General features: G+C 36.2%; 1 protein-coding gene across 2 annotated transcripts in view; it reads right to left on the bottom strand.

Annotated features, from left to right (window-relative positions):
- Positions 1 to 26,988, bottom strand: part of TAPT1 (transmembrane anterior posterior transformation 1) — a 50,772-nt gene extending 23,784 nt beyond the window's left edge. The window contains exons 1-5 of one of the 2 annotated variants that reach the window (XM_057374442.1): positions 26,778 to 26,988; positions 22,205 to 22,335; positions 18,428 to 18,546; positions 4,344 to 4,506; positions 508 to 643 (exon numbers count right to left, since the gene is read on the bottom strand). In XM_057374442.1, the coding sequence (XP_057230425.1) occupies positions 508 to 643; positions 4,344 to 4,506; positions 18,428 to 18,546; positions 22,205 to 22,335; positions 26,778 to 26,988 (760 nt within the window). Of the gene's footprint in view, positions 1 to 507; positions 644 to 4,343; positions 4,507 to 14,008; positions 14,076 to 18,427; positions 18,547 to 22,204; positions 22,336 to 26,777 lie in introns of those variants that run through there. The other variant, XM_057374443.1, reaches the window with a different exon arrangement.
- Positions 26,989 to 26,993: the final 5 nt, after the last annotated feature.

Here is a 26,993-nt window from a genome sequence, read left to right as displayed (position 1 = left end):
TCAGAGATAAAGATTCAGAATTAGCCTAAAGCTATCAGAGAAAACAGGGAAAAAGTGTAAGAATTCTAAATTCATCACCAAAACTATTGGACTATGGTATCTTTTTAGCTTCATCACTTTGTYGTTACGTTATTTCACACTAAGCACATTTGCATCCTGAATATGCATGAGTTTATCCCTTCAAGAAAATATGTTCAAGCTAGATGTATTTAACATTCCACTAAATAACAAAGCCCCACTGTCTTCAAGGCCCTGTGACCCAAATACTCAAATACAAATCASAAATAAAATTTTCCATGAACTACCCAATAACAGTTTTTCATTTTATTATAGGTACACCATTATGAAGATATTTTTTTTAAGCAGGTGGTATTAGCAATCGTACTTTGCAAGTAAAGGAACACTGATTTAGGAATATTATTAATCTTTCAAATTTATTAAAATAAAATAATGCAGAGCAATTACTCTGTAATTTAAYTCTTGTAATTCACCAAAGAAAAAGGATACAGACATACAGCACTGCCATGAGGAAGTGAGGAATCACACCTATGTGAGCTCTTTTTCTTTCCTTGGGTTCTGTAGCTGTCCAATAAAGAGCATCCAAAATATCTTGTCCAAATGAAGAAATCAGACGATCAGCCACCTAAACAAGAACAACTTTACTGCCTTTTACTGTCTACTTTTCTTTCCAATACTTGAGTAAAAGTTCAGCTCAAAAGATTTCACAAAAAAAGATTTCACGTATTTATCAGTTTTTGATATTTTCATTATTCCGTTTCCACTGTGGATTTCACAGCAATACTATTCCTTTTGTATATTGAGCAGTTTGCTTTCCCTTTAAAAATTACTATCCCCTTTGCCACAGTATTTGTGATAAATAATCCTATATTGTTATCTTAGATGTTTTCTTGAAAGATATTTAAGTACAGTTCAAACGTCAGYTTTTGGTAAAGCAGTATGCATGTCATGTCAAACTATCTCAAATGTTCTTCCCCATCCCTCTGGGTTTTAATAGCAAAAAACCACTAACAATGAAAAGTGAATTTCAGATGACAGAGAATATTGGTACAAAAAGAACTGAAATTAGAATTGGCTCTACTGTTTCCTATATAATGAAGTATGAACTTCATGGAAATGTCTGAATAAGTAGAATTCAAAATTAAAAATACCACACAAATATAACACAAAAGCAAGCGATCAAGAGGGACTTGAAAAAAGGGAAAATTAGTTTGAAAAAAACCCCAAACACCTGAAGTATAATCCAAAGAATAGATGCACAAATAGAAAAAAAACCCTCTAGCAATAATTCTAAAGATAGAAAACATGTGGACAGCATTTTGAACTTGTAATTTAATACCACAGCAAGAAAGGTCACAGGAAGTTTCACCAGCTCCCAACATTTCATCAGCAGCAAACATGTAAAACTGAAAATCATTACATGGAAAAACCTTTTTTCTGCCTATACACWGTAGTCAGGGCAACAAAACCAAAACTTCAAAAATTAAACTTGGCACATCTGGCTAAAAAAAAAGCTTTCTCTCATTGCCTACTAATTCAACCAAATGGAAACAGTTAAAAATGAAAATCTGACTRTCTCTACTTAAGAAAAACAAGTAACATTTTTTCTTAGTGTATTTCTGTAGAACAATGATTTTGGACATATTAATTCAACATGTAGCAATACAGAACCAAGTGCAGAATGTACCTGCAAATATTGATACTAAATAGAATATAAGTTCTTGGGACAATACAAACAAACCTAGACTTATGATCATTTCCTRACTTTTTAAATTAAGAGTTCTCAAGGAAAAGAAACTGAAGTGAGGAAGTCATACTTATTCAAGACAGATTTATTGAATGAAGTTTCCTAAAACATGAAAATTGAGTTAAAACAAAATTTTACAGGATGCCTCAAGTAAATGAACATTGTGCTGCACTAATCACCTATGAAATAAAATGAACAAAACAACAAGCTAATGAATTATCATAAATCTGAAGCTCCCAACCCCATCAGTTTGAGAGATATTTACAGTGGCATTGTTTTCGGCTTTAAGATTTTGCAAATTGACATTGTCTGCATTATTTGGTTCCTGCTCATTGTGATGACCCACTGAGTAATTACAYCTGGTGTAGCAACATCAGATACAGAATGCTTCAGAGTTTGGTAAGATTTTGTTCACAATATTGTGAGGGTTTTAATCGATAAAATGGTGGCTTTGCTTTCCTTTCTATTTAAGCACTCCTTGGTTCTTTGCTGAAAGCATAGAAAATATTAAAACCCACCACACAATATTGTTTGCTTTTCCAAATATGACTTACCTAAACCCTACATGCCGGCTCCAGGCTCCAGCAGAATTCCATGGTGAGTGCTGTCACCAGCGTAACGCACACTGGGGCTTCACAAGGAGCAGGAGCCGGTGGGTCTGAATCTAAAAAAGAAAAGTGTCATTTAAGCCAAATGTGCTGAATGCTYCCCTTATCCTGTCAGTTGGGAACATTCAGCACATAATTTGAAGATTTTGCATTCCTCRTATCTGTCCAGGACAATATTCCCTGGACTTGCCAACAGCCGAAAACATTAGGACAGTGTAAACATCTCTGGTGCTCACTGATTTAACTACRCTGAAAAGATCTTCCTTATTCTAAAGCATATTGCTTTAAACAAAGCATATTGACCATTCCTTAAAAAGCACTGCTTGCAYTAGTAGCAAAGGATTTTAATAAAAATCACTGAAGTAGTCTAAGCAAGCCAATATTCAAACTGTTGAAAGCTGACTATCAACCCAGTCTTTCAATAGGATCCCATTAACATTTTCTGCCAATACTGCTGCAACCTGTCATGGCAAAAAAGCCCTTAAAAACATRCACTCTGCTTAGCATGATAGTTTCATAAGACACCATGGAAACTAAATACTGTATCCAAATTCAAAGTCTGTTATTTTTCTAATAACCATGAGCAGTAACAGACTTCCCCCTTTCCTAAAAGAAACAAACTCATGCAGCACTTTTCTTACTCAAAACACACAATTTTGATTCTGCCAAACACAGCAAAGAAATTAAATTCCCCATTCAAAACAGAATGTCACATGACTTCCAATTCACAGCAAACACTGCAGTGTTGCTTCAAATTATGTAGTAAGGACATAAAGACGAGAAAGTACAGCACTAAGTGATTTGAAGTAGTCTTGAAATAAAGAGAAATTACTAAATAAATCCATGTGCTCAAAATAGTAAGTGATAATCTCTCATCAATTATGGAACTATATATGGATGAGTATTTCCCCACACAACTAAAATCCAGATAGCAACTCAGTGCCAATTTAATATCTGTTCATATTTTTCAGCAAATGTCAAATCAAAGGCAACAAAACACCTATGAATAAACAACTGAGCTGGCTTGTATGATATTTATTTCACTGAGTATAACGAAGGGTGTTCCTTATGCAATATTTTCATATTTTATGAAGAAAGAACAAATGCCTTCAGACAAAACAGTCACATTTTGCYGAGTGCAACCCTGCTTCAGCAGTCTTCAAACAAAAGTACAACAGATGTTCAAACAAGGATTAACATGTCATTCAGGAATCCCAGAATCCTAGTAGAGTAACTTTTGTGTACAAAGCTCTGATTGAGTCTTTTTAAGAGGCTGTATTCCTACTATGTCTTATATTTGCAGGATGGACATAAGATTGTAGCTATGAAAACATTACTTACTTTGTGAACCATTGATCATAGAAGTGCAATTAAAAATCTCACACTTTACATTAACAGCAATACAGAAACTGTTTTTTTTGCCAGAATTTCTCTTTATCTTGCCTCCCAAAACAGAATTTCCTTTTCTTGTGTCACCACATTCATTCAMCTTTTTGCTTACATATTCAGGCTTTTGTCTGCTAACCAGGACTGAGCTTAAGCAGTGACAGGTATCCTTGCATACAGTGAAAGCTATGTTTCCATACTGATTAATTAAAACCCAAATTCCATGTTTTCTATCCTCCTCTCTTTCAGGATCTTATCATCATTTCAAATCAACACTTTCTACTTTTCTCGGTGAGTTCAGAATCTCATTCACTCCCTGGCACTTCATAAGACACTTCTTTCATTTCCATTTCTCAGATTTTTCACTATGAAATTGATTAACAAACTCCATAATTTAAGCATTATGAAAAAGTATCTAAAACCTTATTAAACACAACTTGTCTGTTTCACTGCATCTAAGCTTATTATCATAGGTGAGTGCAGATTTGTGAGAATACCAGATGTGCCACATTCTAAGTACAAATACTAATGTAAAATATTTTAGACAGTCAGAAAAAAGCATGCTTCATATTCAATATTCTTACCTCAAGCATGTTATAGATGATGTAGAGCTTTATGACAGACTGTCCCCTTATCAGGTGATACATCATAGAGTAGTCAACATAGTGCATCATGAAGTAGCAGATGACCAATATAACTCCTTTGAGAATGTCACATACCTGAGCAGGTTGTAGCAAACGTCTGTCACTGAAATACAAAGGGCAAAAAGCTCCACTAAATGTCATATATCCATAAAATACAAATGTTACTAAGTAAATTCCTGTTGACAGGAGCTGTTCATCACAGATATGTTCTAACGTAGTTTATTACTGCTCCTTCCCCTGCCCTTCACTCGAGCACCATGACCATGATATAGACATTTATAGATCACACTTATGAACAGGATCACGCTCTCTTACTTGCCACATCCCTGTAATTAAAACACTGTATTTGTTGAGAGCTCTCACTTATTAATAACCTTCTGCATGCATCCCCTCTGKTTTCTTTTACCTTCCCTCTTCCAGCCAATTTTGACTTCCTTAAGTACAGAAATTGTATTCACTATTATCAAAAAGAAATTAAGCAATTATCTTCAATTTCAGTATAATGAACCAGATGCTGAGGAACAGGTTGTAAATTCTGTATTTTCATTTAGCTCTAAGCTCTGCAGCAGTAATTGCAAACAATTTGGCAGGCTTGAGGTTGATTGTGAATCAAATGCAGAAGTTTTCTATCTATAGTCCCATAAGTAACCCTGGAGACTAAAGGAATCGTTAACACAATTTCTACCTATAAAGTAAAACTMCAGGAAGAAAATAGCTTTATCTTAATTGCCACAACAGCAGCCATAAGCACAATGAAATTGCAAGGCAGTATTCACTTGCCTATTTATTTATTTTAGTATTAACAAGATGCAAAGCAGTTAAAAAGCCTCTGAATTACGTCAAAAGATTAAGAATTAAATATAAAAAACCAGAGGAAATAATTTCTATTGCATTTTTGGAAAAATACACTGAAGTGCTTTTACAGAAGTTAATGTTTCTAAGAAGTTGGAAGCAACTACCAGAATTCAAGTTACRAACTTTCAATTTTTGCATTCTTAAATCAGTAGGTCATCCAGTGATAAGGCAATATTCCCATGAACTGATAACACATTTAGAAAAAAAAAATAATTTGGAGTTATTCTGTAAAAATGTACACCTTTTTTAAAAACCATCCGAACAGTTACTTATGACCTCTGGAGTCATTCTATAGACCCTGCAGAGAAATAAAAAATCCCTGCTATTTCACTAATTTTATTTAAATCAAAGCTGGAGTGTTATACTTTGGGTTTCTTCACTGTCTTCCAATCAAAAGAAAAACCACCCTGAAAACAGTATCCACACATTATATCACTCCTGGAACCACATTGTGACATTCCACAGTGGGTAAATAGGTCAGGCTCTTTCTGGGAGTATGAGTAAGAAGGTTTCCTGAACTCTTAAGATTTACAGTATCACACTTTGAACAGAGAGCAACTGCTTTTTTTTTTTTTTTATTTTATGCTTTTTATTGCATAAACTGCATTAAAATTCACTACATTCTGAATAAAATAATTCAACCTGGTCCAGCATACCATTTCTCTSCCTAGGAGACAATTTTCTTGCTTTCAGAAGTAATTCAGTAACAAACAATATCCACATCACATCTTATTTCAACGTAAGTCCTCAACAAAATGGCTCARTGAATTTTCTTTCTTTCTTCAGTCCCCAAACTGAGTTTTAAGTGTAAACACCAGTTGAAAAAATTAAAGAAAACTGAATCTGTACCTTTTGCCCACTGCTTAAAAAGCCTATGATTGCCTTTTCATGACACAGAAAAGAATGCACCTCCTCAAACTGCAAAATCACACTTTGCAAATTTACTGCCTTATTTAACACGTCTGACTTACATGATTATACTTATAAATTATATACTTACAATTATACTATTCTAAAATAGAATAGTATATATTGAAATCTTTACAGGACTTAAGCATGATTATGATTRCTACTCATATTCTGATTAACAGAATATTCCTTTTTCTCCAATCTATTTCCATTTTGGAAGTAATTTCTGTACAAGTCTCCCAACCAACACTCAACYTATTAAATACAGATTGAAATACAGTGGTAAAGGTACTATTATTCCGCAAGAGTAACACCAGGCATGTGAAAAAGTGAATCAGAATTTATTATTCAGAAAATTAGCATCTTCATTCATCTAGCCAACRACTACTTTATCATTAGAGAAGCAGTGAGTACCTGGCAGAGAAAATCTCATGAACAAAAGAAACACCCACTTCAAAAGTATGTCTTTTAGAAGTTTGGTAAGTTATCAATTTTAATGATAGGATGGTCTYTTACTGAAATGCACTAGTGAGCAGAATCTGTTTATGAAGCTCCTGAAGCAGTCCAGAAAGATTCTCACAGGAAAAAGCTTTGATGTCCACAAATCAATATAGACTGAAAATATCATGACAAAGGTTTTTGAGCTTACAAGTCACATCAAAGCACCAGTACAGTCACAAGCTGCAGATGTTCTGTACTGTTAACTCTATCACTCTTCTGCTTGTGTTGATTTTCATCCATATGACTACACTCAAGTAAAACCAACTCAGAAGAAGCCAATGTAAATGCAGAAAGCAACCATCACAGGGGAAYACAAACTCTGAGAAGAGACTATGTATAATCAGGAGCACAACTGCTCTTCTAAAGGTGGTCTCAACTCTGAAAACTATCTCAGGAGACTAACAGTATATGAAGTTGCATACAAACTTGTACACAGCATCCTATTCATTGGAAAGATGAAAAGATTTTCAGAATGTACTGCACACAGAACAAATTTGATTGCTGCTGAGATTCAATTCCAAAGTTGCCCTAAAGAGCCAGATCAACTACTCTTGATTGCTGTGCTTTACAGGAATTAAACTTTTGCAAATCCCATTCAAATTACATTTTTAGAGAATTKTAGAATCATCCTGATTGGAAAAGGCCTTTCAGATAATTGAGTCCACTTGTTAACCTATCACTGCTAAGTCCACCAGTAAACCACAGTATATGCAGCTTTTAAATACCTCCAGGAATGGTGATTCCACCACTCCCCTGAACAACAGCCTGGGGGGTTTCACTGCTTTACAACCATTTTGATGAAGACATTTTTCCTAGTACCTCATCTAAACCTCCCCTGGCACAACTTGAAGTCCTCTTGTCCTACCTCTTAAGGTGACTTGGATTTAGTTTCTCAGTAGTCTGTCTGTATGTCTAGGAAAAAAAAAACCTGCAATAAACAATATTTTTTCTGATCTTTAAATTAAAAATACAAACTATTAATATTCTATTCAGAGTTCTACATAACTTCCTATTATAACATCTCACCACATGAGAAGCAGAACCAATAGTAATGCTGTGAACAACTTCAGAACAAGTGTCCTGGTCTGGGCTGGGACAGAGTGCCTTTTCTTTTAGGCAGATGGTATTTTTGGATTTAGTATGAGAATGCTGATAACACACTGAATATTTTGGTTGTTGCTAAGATGTGTTTACCTTGAGTCAAGGATTTCTCAGTGTCTCATGCTCTGCTAGTGAGGAGCTGTATAGAAAGCTGGCACAGACTGTAGCCAGGGGACAGGATGTCCCAAACTGGCCAAAGGGATATTGCACACCACAGAGCATCACACCCAGTACATAAACTGGGCAAGTTTCCCAGAACAGGGTCTATCACTGCTCAGGGACTGGCTGGGTACCAGACAGGGGCTGGTGGGCAGCTCTTTCACTTATTTCTCTTGGGTTGTGTCAGACTCTCTCCTTCTCRTTACTATTATTAGCATATTTAGTATTATTATTAGCACAATTTCTTCCAATTACTAAATTGTTCTTTTCTCAACCCATGAAGTTTACTTTAACTTTCAAATTCCCTTTCCCACGGGTGGGCAATAGAGGGAGTGAGTGAGTGAGTGGCTGTGTGGCAATTAGCTGCCAGCTGGGATTAAACCACAACRTCTTCATCACAAAAATATCCTCACAGTTTCAATTTTCTCAGTTTAATGACAGGAGAGCTGCTAGCGCTTCAAACCCCATCTCAGTACAGGGGATTACTGCAAAGACTGGCTACTAAAAACTGCTTTCTAGAAAGTAAGAAGAGTAAGAGGATCCTGGCATTTAAAATATATTTCAGTGTTCTCATTGTACRCTAGGAAAGACCCCTTTGTATTGACAAGTAAACTACAGTGTACCACTAACATGTTTCCAATTGAGAGGGATTAACCATGTCTACTGCATAAATCCATAGAAGCATTTYTATTATACCAGAATCATTTTCTGCTCTGGTTAGTAACATTTACAAGACGATTTTGAGGTGTGGTTCTGACTATAATACGGAAAAGGGACAATTATTTCCTACAAAGACAAGGAGATCAAATAAATGGATTAGGTCTAATGATTTGTCACCTTTTGGCAAATACACAGAACTGACTGCAAAGCCTGCAGTAATGAAATGATGTAGTCAGTGCTCAGAGAGAGCTGACCATTGCAGTTTTAGTATATGATCAGGCTCACACAGGTTCAATCTAGATTTATCACAAATCATTTGTATCATTTGCTTTAAGCTGTTTAAWACATATAAATACACACAGGCTGATGAGATTTCATGCCTGTCACAGCATCCTAGTATTTTGCATTAATTTTTCTCAATATATGTTTTCATTTATTGTCTCCAGTAACTACTCAATGCCAACACTGAAAGTACTTTCAGGACATCTTAAGCACTATCTAATCAGACCACATGATTAATATCACATACAAATTCATGCTGTTGCAGCCATGCACACCATGAGTACTAGAGAATCTCAAAGAAACAAAGTGAAAAAGCTCATACTGGCCAAGCCATTACAAGTAGCCAAAAAAGTCAAAACACAAACAAGAAAAACATAGCATAGTGCTGGTAACTTCAAGATCTCACTTGACAGTAGGGACCCAAGCTTTAAGAATTAGACATTACTGAGATGATGTGATAACTCAGAGTGTGATGTTGTACGATGGTTAGAAACCATTGAAAAGAGATATGAGAATCTGAAACAGCTGATCTCACTTCCATATACTTCACATTTTTACAGMAGTGCATGTAGTATGACAGAATACAGAAAGATTTCATACAAAAATTACATATGGGTGTTTTTTCTCATGAGTGACAAAAYGAGAACAATAATTAAAAAGCAGTACAACTTTAATCATTCTGGTAGCAACGTAACAAAACACTGTGCAGTCGAATCTTTCTGTAGATAGTAGTTATTCCTTTCCTTCAAAGCGATCCCAGGCATACGGTGATGCTGCACAACCGAGTTAAATATTAACACTTGCCTGGCTTTAATGAATTCTGCTCTTAAAAGGTAGTATCATGAAAGCCTTTGTCCAAGATGTAGTTCCTCTAATATCCTGCCAGATTCCTGAAATAATGTTACGTGGTTTCAAAATTTAGCTGATTACACAGCTGAATATAATTTACATTACAATTTGCACACCTCAAACCAGTAAACAAGATTCAGGGTATCTGGACTGTCCTTCAAGTGCACGTATTACAATAYATGACTTGTGTCTTTTCACCTAATTATCGTCTGCCATTATTTGAGCAAMCTGGTTTAGTGGAAGGTGTCCCTGCCCATAGCAGGGGGGCTGAAGATCTTTAAGGTCCTTTCCAACCCAACCATTCTACGTTATTCCACTACTACTTCAAAGGTTTTTTGCTGTAAGTCATGTTCTCTAAGATGCTCTTTATAGAATTTTACAAGTGGTTTCACTATGCTAAGTCTCCAGTTCCCACATTAGCTGTACAGCCTAGACTATCAAAGAATCAAATTTTAAAACTYATTCAAACAGCCAAGTACCTAAACATAAAAGAATAAGCTTCATCCATTCTTTCTATTATCCACTAYGTAYAATCTTATATTGCTTTACTAACACTGAATATACCAACATGTTTAAACATGAGATCCTTCAATCTGCATGAATTCAGTGAAAATCCAAGAATTCCTTGACAGAGAAACTCTCTTGCACTGTAACGCTAACAAGCAAATTAGGACAATACAGAAAAAAGCCACACAGAGACTTCAACATTCTACAGCATGTACTTGACAAGATGCTCAAACTCCTCGGCCTTTGGGTACATTTATCATTACACCTACTAATTGACAGAAAATCTCTACAGAAACAAAGCCTTACTTCGCAAAATTATATAAACACAGAAATGCATACTTAAGGGGATATCCAAGCTTATTATTCATTTTAACATAAAGTGATGTGCAAGCCGTACTGCTGTGCTTCCCCATTCCACCACACCATGCTTCTGTTTCMGCCCAGTCAATTGTTAAAGCAGAAGCATGCCAAGCTTAATGCTTATCCTGCAGTATTTAAAGGAGTTGAAAATCAAACTATGGCAAAATTTCTACATTGCATTGACTGACATCAATCAAGAACTGGAAACTGAACATCAATCTGTTACAGAAAAAAACCCTCCCTTTTACAACACAATAACAATTAAGGTTTAATACTCATGCTTCAAACTTTCCAATTTATGGTTTATCCATCATGAAACACATTTAGAAAGAGTAAATCCAAGTGTTTTCTCCCTTTAGAAAGCCACTGGATTTGTGGACATCCTCTCCACCTTGGAAAGCTAAAAGCAAGCAACTTCCCTTATAAATAGTTAGGAAGAATTACTTTGCTCTTCTATAAAATTAAATTAAAATACTATCAAGTTAGAATGCTCCCAAATATCCTGGCTACCCACAAACTTCTATAAATTTTAGGAAAAACAACAAAATTTTTTTTTCAAGATGACTTGTGACACTAATTAAAAAAAACCCTCTGTTAGAAAAATTAAGTCAAACATACCACAATCTACATAWAACACCTATACTATGAAGAAAAATCTAGTGTGGAAAACCAGTGGTCATCATAAGCAGACCTCTCAAAGAAGTAAAAGTCTAAGGAACTCTAGTTACCTGTCTGTTACCCATTTCTAGTTAACTGTAATTTTCAAGATATGTCTATTTAACAACATATTCAAAATTCATGATTCATATTCTATACAGTAATAAAGAGTTCTGCCTCCATCTACTGGTTGAAAAACTTTAGGTTCAATTATCTATATGGGCTATGACTACACAGATGGTCATACTACTGATGCTTAATGTTTGCTACTGAACAGCATGATGGATTTCACAGTACTTTACTTGATTAAAGATGTAAACCAGCTCAAGGCTTTCAGAATATTGGTATCTACCCCACCAACCTCTTTTTTGTTCCAACAGCTGTACAAACTGAAGTTACACAGCATCAGGAAGAGTGTTATTAAAAATAAATCAGAGTTTACCAATATTTGCCTTTACTATGTTCAAAATCACAAGTAGCTAATGCACAAGATTGATTAAGCAAGTGATTTCCAAAAAAAMCAAGATTGTGTGTTAGGTGTTTTAACAAGCTCCTTGCTTATTAAATTTAACCATTTGGAAAGTAAAATGCAATATGGACAAAGAGAAATTTGGTTTTGCTCTATAAAAAAGTCTAAAAAAAAGTTTCACTACAGTTGTTCCTGGTATGCTTTTCAGCAATTGTYACTACAAAATGAACAATGCTTTCACTACATTGTGTAATCTGCACAAGTACGCTTGTCTGAGCACTGAGTTACTTTGGCATCCAACCCATTAGCACCCTGAATATATTATTTTAAACTTAACTGCATAGGCTGTCATATGGCGTCATATGATTTCTTTATTTTTYTCTTCCAGGTCTCCTGGTGCTCCTCAATTCTTCACTAATCTGATTACATATGGTTTTCCAGTCGTCTTTTAGAGTTGTTTGGGTTTTGACTCTTTTGTTAGTTTTTTAAGAAAAAAACTGCATTGAAAACTTTTTTCTTATTTGTCTATACAAATCACTACATTTTAATTGATTCCTTTAGCTTATACTATATATATCTCATCCAAGTAATTCAGATTAYTCTAAACAATTACTCCTTTGAAGTCACATACAAAATTTCCAACACTGATGTCATACATACATTAATTTAAAAATATGAACMCACTATCACTGGAAAAAAGCTCTAGATGGATATTTTCATCTTAATAACACACATACATACACATTTAAAAGCTTTTGTAAGAGTAGTGTTTATATAAAAGTTGGCACTTAAAAAACCCTTTTTATATAGGTTATTTGTTCAGCTAATAATGCACTGAAGGTTTTTACCATGTTACAAATTTGAGCAAGTATTTGACAGCAAATTCTTTCTAACTGTATTTGTTATTCAATGCTAACACTTTCAAACAATTAGGCAGCCATTGAGGTTTAGAATAATATATTTCTGTTATTGATAAAGTGGTCTAGTTAAAGTTTTGCTTAGGTATCTTTCTCCATTTTACATCTGGATACTTGTATGGAAACTGAACAATGGGGCTGTTTTAATGTAGCCTTTATCAAACTCTCAGTTCTTCAATGTATCYTTCATTAATGAACTGGGGTGTCAAATTTCTAAACCTACATGAAGAACTAACAAAAAATATTACATTAACACATAAGGGGATATTTTCCTGTTAGCAYAAGTAAAGATGTCAGGGAAAATAAAATCCAAGCAAGGCTGTCTGAAGGGTATASTTGCCCCCATAACTACAGACTACAATTATTTAAAATGGACAATGTGATCTATTGGAAATATTTTCCTACAATTATGCTCAAGTTTGGCTTCAGGAAAAAARGCTATTTTGATCAAATCTAACTTACAGTTTGAGATTTTAAAAAGARCAACACCTTACAATATGCAGGACTTCACTGTTATAAAACAGYGTTTATACAGGCTGATAAGAAAAGCATGTCCCAAATGTAGAATTCTAAGAAACTGAGAGCTGAGCTTGCCAAGATTAGGTGGCATTGCATTTCTCAAATAATAAACAGCCTCTACATGCACACAATACAGCACAAGACCATGCTAAAAATGAAATTAAACCAACCTTGCTGTTASGCCCCGATGAGAGCTGTCTCCAAAAAATAAACAAAAAACAGAACGAGGTTTCAAATAAGTGACAACTAGAATAAGCTTTTATTAAGTTTTCACTTTTTAAATAACAGAATCAAATATAACTGAAGTCAGTAAACAAACATATGCTAAAGTGCTGTATTTTATCATGCATGGCATTATCTGTAAGTCTAACACTAAGATACCTGTCAACAAACTTCCAGTACTTCCTAAGATTTARGTTAAGCATTACAAAAAAACCTGCTTTAAAATACAAAAATATAGCTATGAACCTGACTGAAGCAGTACTTAGAAGAAATGTCAAAAAGCTCAAGGCACTATAAACTGAAGAACAGCAGGGGCTATAGTTTTTCCAATATATCCTTTTTTAAACTAGGCCAAATTGGTGCATAGGCAGTCTATGTGAAAAAAAATGCTTGAAACCTAAGATCACAACTTATTGCCACTATGATGCAACGTTACAGAAAAAAATATACCTACCACAAATAGTGCTGAATCAATTTCATGTGTTTGTAATTAAAACTAAATGTTGGTTTCTCCTCTGTGGTATGTTGGTTAATTTAGCCATACTATTCATTTGTAACCAGCCTTTTTACTGATTACATGTAGATGTGTGAATTTGGCTGACAGCATAGAAGGAAAAAGAAAATCAGGATTTACTCACCAAGGAGGAATCCCTGTGACACCACATTCCATCCTATAAAGGAAGTGAAAGTGCTCTTCCCTTCGGTCTGATTTACAAGAAAGAAAGAAAGAGAAGGTTGTAATGTTGCTACACTATGTGCTGTTATGGAAAGGAGAAAGGAGTACTTGATCTGAGAGTATAGAAATAGTGAATGCATCTTCCCTTTTTTTTGGTAGGTAGAAAGCTACATATTTTGGTGGGCAGATGCACAACTTCCTCAAYGAACTTTAGGTGACAATAGGAAGTTCATGGATTTAATAGCTGAATTGCTTAGCAAAACAACAAAAATAGGCTTGAGAATAAGTGTGTAACAGAGGTTCAAATTTATTTAATAGCCTAATAATATGAAAAAAGAAATAATGTCTATAATTCCTAATTCTTTAGGAATGCCAGTGTATTTGTTTGTTTTGTTTATTCTTTCAGATATGCCTTCTTTCTAYGTTTCTTTCTTGAAATAATGCTATTCTATTTATTTCCTACTGAAAAACATGAATATGTGAATTCACCAGAGGTCAATGGGAATTTTAAGAGGTACATAGAATACAACTGAAGTTATTGATGTTATTGCCGATGGGACCCAAATTCACTTATTTCAGAGAGCAGAGTAAAAGAAAAATTTAGAATGTGTACTAATGATCTACTTCTACATGGAATAATTCACAGAATATTCTGAGACTCACAAGGATTGTTAAGTCCAACTCTTAGGTAAATGGAAGGCATAGGGGTTGAACCCCCAGCCTTGGTGTCATTAACACCATGCTCTAGTTCCCAGTGGGATTCAGCTCTGGTGTGAGGAACTGGAGCTGCTGGGGCATGTGAGGGGTGGGTRGGTGCTGCTCACACAAAGCAGGATCCTGTTGGGCTTCCACCATCCAGGCGCTGCCCTCATCCCTTGGGAAGAGCCCAAAGGGTCTTGGACCCACTTCTGCAGTGGGGGGTGGGGAACCCCTGGAGATGAGGTGTGTGTGGGGGTGTCTGGTAAAGGTTTTGTCAATCAGTCTTTACATACAAGAAAATTTATAATCTTCTACTGTATTTTCTTGACAAAACTAGAACTTGGAGAAAAAAAAAGACTCACTTTCCCTAAAAATCCTTTCTTGTTTTGTGGAGATGATGTAAAATGCCTTTAAACATAATTAAACTGGGAGCCCCTTCCGACTTTCACTAACATACAATTTAGCTTTCACATCGTGGTTTTTTACAAGTAATACAGAAGAGCTTCTCCACATTCCCAGATCACCTGTTATTGGTATGCAACATATTTTCAAGAAAAAAAGTAAGTTAGCTCTAAGAAAGAGTTTCAAAACAGGCAGTTATACTAATCTACCCAGAATCTCTGGGTCTGAGRTACAGATAAAAAATTGTCTCAAATGTAAAATGAAACTGTATCTTTCAACCATGGATAGAGTTAATTTTAGGAATGTGTCACCAAGGACTCTAATTCCAAACAGAACTTCACCAGGTCCACTTCTCTGTCTACCTTGGCACATACTTTGCTGGAATAACAAATCTTTTATGCCAGGAAAGAATTTTCTAATAAAGTGAGAGTAGTCTACAAGATTCAAAGAGAATAATTTAGCAAAGTTCTTTTCTTGACTCAAAAGAAAATACAGTAGAGATGTTTTCTTGTAATTTCAGATGATATAATCTAATTTTGTGAAGTGTTTTTTAATTTTTTTTAATGGCACCCTGCCACTTAGAGAGCACAGAAGCAGTAAAATTGCACCTACCAAAACTACCACCATGTGATGATTCAGGCTTTGCCAATTTGATTACGGTAATTAAACCAGCAGTTTAGTTCACTCAATATCTTGACAGAAACCTCTGACTGAAGTTCTTGAAGTTTTAAAGCATTTTTTTAGCACCAATCTCTCTGACAAAAACACAGAACTAAGTTTGATCAAAAGGAAAAATCAAGTGATGAGGACGGATGATTTGGAAGTCAAACTGAAGCGCTTACACTGCCCTAGGCAGAAAAAGGAAAGTATTTTCTCTAAGATACATTACTCTTTACTTCCTTTCAGAACTCTGTAAAATGAAGTATTACATGCAGAAGAGGCTATAAACCACTCCCCTTCTATTTAAGCACTGAGCATAATATACTATAGATAGCAATTTGGGTTTATTGTTTTAAAGAAATAATGGGTAATATGATCTTTCTCTACACTGAAAAGAAGATAGAATTATGAGGAAATAAATAAAYTGAAGAGTAAACTGGAAGGGAAACAGAACACTCACTGCTCAATTATTTCACTGAGATGTTGAGAAAAAAAGTCAAAATGAAGGGAGGAGCACTTTTATTTACTACACAGAATGGAATATGATGTGGCAGGTTCAAATAACAATTAGTCAACATTTATTTGATATTTGTAAGAAAGAGCAAGCTAAAAGATAGACAGCCACCTGCTTTGTAAGTACCTTTTATCATTACAAATGTACTTTACCTATTCAACCCTATTTTGTTACAAATACATACAAAGGTATTTCCAAAGCTGGAAGAAAATCACTAATATTTTTTGCCATAACAAACAAAATCATCATAACCACAAAATCAACAAGAAACTCCCCAAAAAKTCAATGTGCAGGCTCTGAATATAGAAATAAGAATCATTGAGTCTGAAGAAGTTCTATTACATACTACAGACATGAATTCTAAAACTTTCAGTAAAAAGCCACCAACTTTAGAACATGAATGAATCAAAGCCCCAGGTACTGAACAAGAGATTCTAGGGAACTAAATCCTAAACACATTAGAGGAAATAGTGACAAAAGAAATTGCTTCAGGAGCTGTTACAAAAAAAAGCCTTCCTCACTCAAGATAATCTCAGTTTCACTGCATCTTACTTGGTAACATTTTAAAGTTAACAGTCAAATTAAATAGATTAAACCAGCTTCTATCATGCCTTACACACAAAATATTGTCAAGCAAGAAGACTAAATATTAACATTGCAGGTGCATGTATGTCTACACACATCACATATATGTGAGTGCATCTGTCTTTCAAATGCCACTTTCWTCAGGATGTTGCATAATAACCAAAACCAGCAACTGGTCTTTGGAATCTTTAATTGTAACTTCAGAACAGCAGAAAACTTCCTTGCCAAAAGTAAAGTTAAGCTCATAAATAAGAAAGAATATTCTTAAACAGAAAACCAGTAAGATTCAAATGATACACTAAAGTCCATTACATTTACTTGAATTTAGTAACAGCATCCATACGGATATCCACAAACAGGCATATAATTTGCCTTGCATCAGGCTAAAACCAAATAGCCGTCATTTTTACACAGCTAAGAAAATTCTCTTGACCTAATAAGTCTGAGGTTCAGTTTGAAATTAACAGCACAATAAAACATTAGAGACTGCCATCTAGTGCCTATGTTAAAAATCATCAAAAGCAAACATTTCAACTTTAGACTATATTCTAAAATACTAGTTTTTTGAATCTAGACTAGCATTTGCTCTAATCAGAACATACTATTCTAAACTATGCATCTAAAAACCCTTCRCATGCAAATACATAATTCTGCAAATACAAGCAATTCTATTGAAAAAAAATTAGAACACCCACAGTAAACACACATCAACTTCAAGTTTTGGAAAATTCGGAAAAAAGACCCTGAAGTTTTTATTTATTCAAGAAAAAAACCCAAAACCCTAGCATCAATACAAATTCTCCTTTTATTTTAGGCTGCACTTAAGGCTTACACAATTAACTTTACCATACAGTAGCAAATTCTGTGAAAGAAATTAATTCTGTCCAATTTTTTATGCTTATGCCAGAAAAGCAAACTAAAAATTCTATGTATTAGCAACTTCTTAGTATTTATCTGAACAGAAAATCAGGGGTTTAAGATCTAAAGTTTCTTAATCTTCTAATTAGTTTTCCTCTCCAAGTTTTAGTCCATAAGATTCTAGGAGGCAAGAACACAKTTTATTCAGGGATCTTTTTGACAAAGTTTTCCATGAAAATAAGGAAATCTTGTTAAGAAGTGAACAATTTCTGTTYMAATATMAAAGARCCTATCAAAAGACATGAGCCAAGTCATTAAGTCTAAGAAATTTTAAAACCATGTTCAAATAGATGTTAGATAAAAGAACAAAACWATAAGGTAAGGTTACATCTCTGTCCTCTACTAACCTGAATATGCCTAAGTGCTGCTGTTACCAAACTGTTGTGTCTGAAGGAAACAACGATGACAGTTAGTGACTGCTGGTAAAGCTTAAARGTCCCACACACAACCTTACTTTGGCTAGTTTAGATCAAGACTTCTATCTTACAGTGGAAGAAGTCATTAGTAGTTCAAACAGCACTGAGAGGTCATAAAAYGAAGCACACAAATAAATGGTGAAATATTATTCAAGCATATCAACACCTTTCTCTTGAATCAACTTACCGTAAGCCATAGCAAGGCAAAGTGATGAACCGGAACATTGCCAGAAAAACTCTCAAAGGAAGCAGGGTGAACACGTACAGAAAAGCATCCARGCACAAAAAGATTCCAAAAAACATCAACTAAATTACAAAAATAAAACAGAAGTACATTAGAAGTTTATAAAAATTATGTTATGAGAAACATATTTACATAAGACTAATTAACCAACTAAGCACAATATTCTCATTTGTTGAATCAGCTGAACTATAAGAAATATTAACAATTTGAAGATTATTCAAAAATTCTGCACCACAAGGTCCAAGCAGTAAAGGCTTTTGTAGACCTTCACAGCTTATTGAACTTGGTCTTTATTTAACAGATAAACTGCACTTGAATGTAACTGTAGCTCATTTCGCAATGGTGACTTTCCTCTAWGGTTACAAAAGTTCATGATTTAACCTTAGGGAGAAAAAAACATAGAGCTATGCATAAATGTGCACAGGCATATTCTGCCTACCTCCTTTTTCAATATTATTTCTTCCCCCCAAAATTTTTTCTATTACCTTATTAATTTTCTATTGCAGAGCTAATAATAGCTGTGGTAGATCTCCTTCAGAGATTAACCACCTTTTTCATACAAAGAATATAAAACATGAAGAGGTAAACTTCCAGTTGCCCTCAGTTTAAATGTTTCGATTTACAGAAACATTAAAGCCATTCATGGTGCCTACAAGCCAAGTAACTCTATGATAATTAAATTAGACATAAACTCTACAATTTGAAAGCTACTGTATACCAGACTCTCCCCCCATGACATTCCTTCTTTATCTGGTCTTTAAATGGTTCTGTGGTTCTACCTGAACTTGGAAGTCTAGACATATGCTTTTATGCTTCTATCAGACCATAAGCTAATACTTCTTTCTGCAAGGATAATCACACAAAAGCCAGTTYAACTGGCTACACAGTGAAAACTAGCAACATCTAAGCAGACCTAGATATCCATGACAGATAGGCATTTACAWGTTGAAGTTGTATGTACTGCTGATGGGAAAGGAAGACAGTGGGGTGTGGGTGCAAACCAAAGTACAGTATGCCATCAAACTACCTATTTCTTTTAAAATAACTTTTAAACTAGGTGTTGAATATTTAAGCAGTGAAGATTACTGGAACTGACATTTATCTAYTTTTAAACTTAACTCAAACAAAACAGGAAGATAGCCTGTCATTTTGCCTCTGTGTTCTTTGAGGACATCTTTATAATCTCAAAAACACTACTTTTTGATTTAGACAGACTTCTCTACCTGAATGTAATGACATTTTTTCACATTCTATAAGCTTGCATTAATATTTGCAATGATTGTTTAAKGTCCTCGTTTTCCCAATGCTTTCACTCCATACACCTGTTGAAATATAATCAGTACTGAAMCTTCTGTAACTTTTTTCTGTAAACATTACTTTTGCTGCTCCATTCACTGAGGAACTAACAGAAAAGCCTCCAGAGCTTTTCCATCACCGTAACTATAACAAAGGAGCACAAAGTTTAATGTTGAGATTAACTGAAAAGTGTTCCCTTAAAATGGGAGGTATAGATACCACCTTTTCATTTAGTGCAAGTAACCTACTACAATGAAAAGCTTCCACTGAAATTGCACAAAATGCTTGAGTGGAAGAAGCGCTTACATTGTAAATTATCTAACTCCTCTAAAGAAAAAAAGGGGAACTCTGAACAAAAAAATAATACACTTTGAACATTATACCCTCTCTAAAACTGTGAATGTTAAATAAGTGCCTATTAAGAAATATCTTCTGAGATTAGGCTTTGATAAATTTACTCCAATTTATTCTCACTCTACCTGATTATAGTTTGCATCCCTATTCTGTAATTATACTAGTAGGTACTAAACAAAACAAGTCACTAATAAAATTCTTCTCTTCATTTCCCAGTGTCTCAYATACTATATTTCAACTAAGCCAATTTTTGTATCACGTAGGCAAGTGGTTTCTACAAGTGATCTGTACACTATTTAGCTGATTTTMGGTCCTCAATTTGGTATAGCTAGTATGTATACTAAGATGGACCAAATCAATGCAAAGAACTAACAAATTTATTTCATTATCTCACTGTGAATAGGTAACTAATTTTTAAAACCTATTCATTATTCAGTTTCACAATACTTCATATTCAAATTACAGACTGAAGTTTGATTTACCATGCATAACCCATCAATTGCATCACTTAAGAGCATCAGTCTTATTTATAAAAAGACTGCTGGGTATTACATGTTCTTACACACTGTAAGTTTTATTGAAAAGCTATGGCGATGATCCTTCAGAATAATTTCTGTGCTTTGGAGACAGCACATAATAATCTACATAATTAAAATGGAGATGATGTAGAAGTGCTGTACTGTCCAACTGAGTCTCTACCACAAAATACTCTATACYAAATGGAACATTCTATCATAAACTGGAATAGGTAAACATTGAGGATGTGAAGACACTGTCCCTGGAGATGTTCAAAGCCTCCAATCCCGAGCAACCTGCTGTAGGTAACACATCTTTATGGAAAGGCAYAGACTATGTCATCTCAATGGGTCCATCCCAACCTCATTCACTCTGTTATTTCCTGCAGTAACTGACYGGGAATTTAGTTTGGTAAAACCAGGCCTCATTGTGGCTGAAGGATGAACTTAATGATAGTGAAGGAGGAACATGAGTGCTACTGACCAAGGGAAACCTACCCACCCTTCCTCCCTCTGCCACTGCTCTTTCATCTATGGTTATAAAGCTCCCCTTCTGTCCTTGTGAAGGCTCTGGATTCTCAAGAATAYTGGCAGAGCAAATCAGCTCATTATCCTAGCACAGAGCAAACAGAGGAAGGAAAGTGAAACATTCACTGCCAAATTATGAGCTGATTTAACTCCTGGAATGGTCCAACAAGCACCACAGCTCATGCAAAACAGGCAGTACGCATAAAGCAAGAGACTGAAGTGGGAGGAAGAGTGAACAAGATTCTTCCTTCAGTRAAAGTTAAATTGATTAAGCCCTATGTAACTTCATCCCTAGAGRTTTTTGGAATTTTAGCAGTATTAATTTTAATGTTATCATTACACTGCAGCCTAGCCAAACYTTATTACCAATGTTTTCTTACTCATCATCCTTGAGCATATTGCTGCTGCCACCTCCCAAATCAACATGGTTAAGCCAGAATAAAATTGGCTCACTGCAGGGCCAGAATGATATCTAAGCTGACACAAAGGAAGTGGCAAGAATCCCTCAGGAAGGGCCATAACACTGGGACAGAGAGGGAAGATATGGTAAACAGTGGCAAGRGGCAAAATAAAAGACTATGAAAATTAAGCCAAAAACCTTAGAAAAACTCATCTGTCACCATATTTTTATAAGACTGAAACCTTCCCATACTCAGAGAATTCTACACTGGAAAAAATCTTTGAAACAATTTTTTTTTTAAAATGTAAAATTACGTTTTGCTGTAAAATGTTTTCCTTTGCATCATTATTCCTTTAAGAGTCAGTGACATTTTTATATTTGAATTAATTTGTCATCATCTGCACTTGTTTATCTCTGCTAATAAAATAATTTGCCAGCAGCAAMAAGCAAAAAGGAGAAAAACCCTGAAACAAAAATGTTTAAGTTAGTAACATTGAAAAATAATGATTATAGAAGTTTACATCTTGTTTTCATAGCAAAAGTGTTTTAAAGACAATAAGTTCTTTAAGTAATTTAACTCAACAAATTTCATCTCTAAATTGAATCAAATAAAAAAGCATACTTCACCTTTTCCAGCTCTTTTGGTATCCGCATGCATGTGTACACTCTCTCTCTGCGCTCTGTGTATTTTGCTTCATTGTGTTCAAGAAAATAACCTCTTGTTAGCTCAGCACTGATGAATCTCAGCAATGAAAGATCTATTCAGAAGACATAAGCAGAAGACACTTCAGGCACAATCTCCAGAGGGTGAGAAGGTGCTACACTTTTGTTATTTAYTGCTTGCTACATGTTTCATTTGCATGGCCTCTAACCCAGAAGGTTTCTGCAGATGATTAAACAACTTTGTAAGGAAGGAGTGATAGGAATTAAGTCCAGTGCTACCCTAGTCTTTCCCCTGCTGCTTCTCAACAAACAAGCTACTCTTCCCAGGCAATCAGACATCCCACTTCTTCAAARCATTACTCAAAGCCACTACACTAAATGCAGTATGCTGAGGGAATCTGATYCTTAATGTATTAACAGTCCTCCTAAATTTACTAAACTCTATTTTTGACTTCTTGAGAGCTATTTTCTGTCCTAGCAGCATTAGCAAGTTGTTTTATTTTAAAGAAGAGCTTTCTTCAAGTGCAAAACATTCCCAGATACACAACCTCAAGTGATTTAGTGCACAGCTAGTACAAGCACACTGAACCTTTGGTGATCAGGTCTTTCACAACCAAAAAGCCGTCAAGCACATACAGGTCTACCATGCTTTAATGGCTTTAGGTAAATAACCTGAAAGCTGACTGGCCTGTGTTTAATCAGCTCATATGACTTCTAAAAGACTTCGCATAGAGAACTCTTGCAAAATTAATAACCTATGAAATTATAATTATGAAATTCAGGCTGTCAGCACGAGAAGGTTGAACTTAAGCTTCAACACTCACTGATGAGGTTTGACATTACCACCTCATTGTAACACTTCAGAAGTGACAGAATACTACAATGAAGTTCAACAACTCTGGTTATTGGCACTTAGAAACTCTCAGYGCTCACACAACACCCAGAAGATGAAAATCACTTACCTAGAGAAACAGATGAAGAGCTACAGACACCATGATACAAGCACATATTCACAAATAGTACATTCAAATTTTAGCCAAAGTCTTAGGTACTGGAGCAGTGGAAAGCAACTTTGCATGGTGGAATGCTCTACATTTTTCAGGGGAGGAAGAGGCTGTATATACATCCTTAGTAAAACAGCTTAGGTAACAGCAGTTAAGAGGAGAATGGAAGTATTRAAACAGGGTGAAGAATTCACCCAAACTGGCTTGTCAATATTCATCACTTTGAAGATGAAGACTTTAACAGTAGCCAGAAGATTATGAAGAGTTTTAGAACAAAGAAAGAATCAGCTCAAGCAAAAGTATAAAAGAAGCAAGAGTCCGTGTGTGCTTACAGCCTGCATTTCCTTGGATAGGGGGCGTGATTAGAACTCGTGGTGATTAGAGGCACTTTGTAATTTGTGATGGGACATTAATATTCTCTGTATTTCTGTATGGTGATTTATCATGGTGCTGATACTAATCACAGCGCTATAACTAACTACCTGTTAATTATGTACTGTTAATAAATCATGATTTCCTTTAAACTAGGAGAGCTGAACTGTGAGAGCACTCACATTTTSTCGTGTGTGAGCTTGTCAGTGGGTAGTGATTTTGATGATTTATGTATTACCGATCCACTTCTACTAAGTAGGCCAAAAGCACTCAAAGTCTTAAAGGCATTTATTTTAAAACAAACCAAACAAAATGTTGCTTAATTAATGGTAAAAACCTAAATTAACGTATAAAATTTCAATCAAAGTTTATTCCATGAAATCATTGCTCAGACCTCTTGCAAACTTGTTTTCTGGAGTCTTCCTTTGTAACACTATCACTTGTAACTTTTTTGGTTATGCCAATCATTCCTTGTTTAAAAACTTGAATATAAAAAGAGATATGAATAAGCACACTGAGTAACTACTGCCCAGGTGTATTTTCTTCCACCTCAAATAACCAACCTTCTCTAACTTAAAGCAATCTCAAGCAACTGAAGTTTCCTGTACAGTAAATATATGCATCTRGGCAACCACCGTGGAGTAACTTATGGGGCCCTGCCAACTTCAGATATTTTAAGATTTTAGCTAATGAGCTATTTGTTCCCCATTCCTTCTTAACTCACCCAAACTATTTTAAAGGCCTATAGCAGAAAACCAAATGATTTAAAGTTTTTGCCACCTTAGACCTTCATGCCCTACATATTGAGGGATAATCAATCCTCATGACCGAGGCTGATCAATACACATGCTCCAGACTGTGACTGCAAAATCATCTCTGCAGTGACAGGGATGCACTGGAGCGCACAGTCACTCAGCCACCTCCCTTCTGAGCATTTATTGCCACCCAGCACCAGCCCCAGCTCTGTGCCAGCTGTGAAACAGATTAGTGGCTGACCCTGTAGGAAAAACACAGTAACCAAAAGAACAGCATGAGACACCAAGACAGAACAAAGTAATAAATAATTTGAAAAACTGCTTAATTCTGTTATCAAAGCATCAAGCAACATTTTCTTTTGCAAGTAAACACTCTACCTCCTACTTCAAATTCCTTCCCTACTTCAAATTCCCCTCTTTTGCAGACAGAAAGTTTTAGATTGTGGCCAAGTTTAATCTGTTCAGACAGCATACTCTTACTGCTTACAGTATGCTCATTTATCCCCCCGCCTCAGGACAGGAAAGCATAAGCTTCTTCAAAAAATGTAAAAGGACACAAATTCCTTTAAAGGTAAGAACATAATGATTTACCTAAGTTATACTTCAATGCATAGCTACACAAAGGATAACCATTAACCAGAAACGAGAGGAAAAGTTGTGGAAATGTAAAATGCACTCCACTTCAGTAAGTTTCTATTATGCAATCATAAGTTTAATCCTAAATACAACAATTCCAGGCACTCACTTCACTCCCATCAATCCTAAATACACACTTCTTTCATAAGCATGGCAAATTACCAACCAAGAAAATACATACTTTAAAAAGTACTTTCTTCTTCTCTAATCAACTTCTCTTTACAGTACAAGACCAGCTTCATCATCCTGAAGAGAACCTTACTTCTATTATTTAACACATTGCTGCCCTTAGATGAGTTAAAATTTTTAGTTGCTCAATCAAGAAGCCTGTTCTCATAATGTGTTTTTGTCATGAAGTGTCAGAGAGCACCAAAGATTTTAAACTACTTTAAAATTTCAAATCAATTGTTGGAACATAGCTAAGCATTCTCCACCTGCTCCAGTAACAATCCCCTTTTGGTAAAGTTTTTTATTCAGTTGTTTTTCAGGCACATCAGTATGTATCTCGATGATTCCTTTTTATTTTTTTTTTATTAATTAATATTACTACAATCAAGGCAATTCCTTTATAACTATGGAAATTGCATCACTATTCTGTAGCGCTCATCAACACCCCAGAACTGCAGTCAGTGATGCTGCATATCCGATGATATAACACATCAGACAAAACACCCATCAAACTCAGACAGAAAGCATTCAACTGTTGGCACACTATTAAAGTTAAATCTTACTTCCCTTTTTTTTCCTTAAGACCCGTATTATCACATTCAAGCCTAGACTGGGGGAGATAGCCTTGAAAGTTTAATATTTCAAGTATTTCCAGATTTTCAGCAAGTCAATCAATTAAGACTACAGTGCTAATAAAGTTATTTATAATCTTACTAACATTAAATCAATCCTGACACTGRCTGACAGTTTTTACAAAATCGGCAGGGCTATTTTCAAAAATTACTTGGTAGATACCTGAAATAACTACTTGAAGTGTGAATGTAAATATAGCTGCAGATTGATAGCAAAGGCCTTGGCTTTCCCCCTTGATTTTCCTTATAAATCCCCAGCTGGTAAATTTAATTTACTTTAAATGACTTTTAATAATCTGAGTACAACTTCTAAGCTCTAACGGCACCGTTACTGCCAGCAAAGAGGCAAAGACAACCACACTCACAGCTGCGAGCGTGTAACAAGAACTGGAAAGACGATGAAACATTTGTAGCACTTCAGCAGGAAAGTTGAGCGAGCCTGCAGCCKCTCGGCCCGTGAAACGCGGGGCAGAGGTGTGAGCGGCCCCTCTCCGCTCCTGTCACACACCGCGCCCGCTGGAACCGGGCAGCATGGAGCCTGACAGCCCGAGTGCCACCTCCAGGGCATAACACACCTCCACGGATGATGCCCGCTGCTCACAAACCTCCTGACCAGCACAGCTGACAAACTGCGCGATAGSGCACGGGGGTCCCTCCGCCCGCGCCCCCTTCCCCAGCAGACTGGTGCGGAGAGCCGGACACAGCGGGCCGCCCCGAGGAGCTCCACCGCACCCAYCGGGCCGCTTCCCGGACTGAACCCAGGGGCAGGGGCGAAGGAACGCTCCCTGGCCAGCCCGGCGCTCCCGGGGCCCGCCTGGTCCCGGCGCACTTTCTGAAGTCGCTCGCCCAAGTTCACACGAGCKGGCGGAAGGCAACACCGCCACGGCCACTCCGGTTCTCCGTGGGGACCACCCTATCCCGGGGCCCACGCTGCCGCGACAAGGCCGCTCGCCCCGCCGCCGCCCCTCACCCGAGAGRCTCCGCTTCTTCTTCCTGCCCCGGTCGCTCTCGTAGAAGCCCAACGTCTCCGTTCGCTGTTGCGGGGACGGCTGCCCCGGGCCGGCGGCGGGCGGCCGCGGGTCGCTACTGCCCCAGAGAGTTTTCGGCTCCCCGCGGCCGCTGTCCTGCCGCCCGTCCCCGCCGCTGCCCGGCGCGGCGGCGGCGTCGGCAACGCCGGCCATGTTCG

Source organism: Malurus melanocephalus, unplaced genomic scaffold (genome assembly GCF_030028575.1).
Source record: "Malurus melanocephalus ecotype Western Australia unplaced genomic scaffold, MMel_1.1 scaffold_225, whole genome shotgun sequence".
In the NCBI taxonomy this organism is placed as follows: domain Eukaryota; kingdom Metazoa; phylum Chordata; class Aves; order Passeriformes; family Maluridae; genus Malurus; species Malurus melanocephalus.
This window is presented reverse-complemented; position numbering and strand designations above follow the sequence as displayed.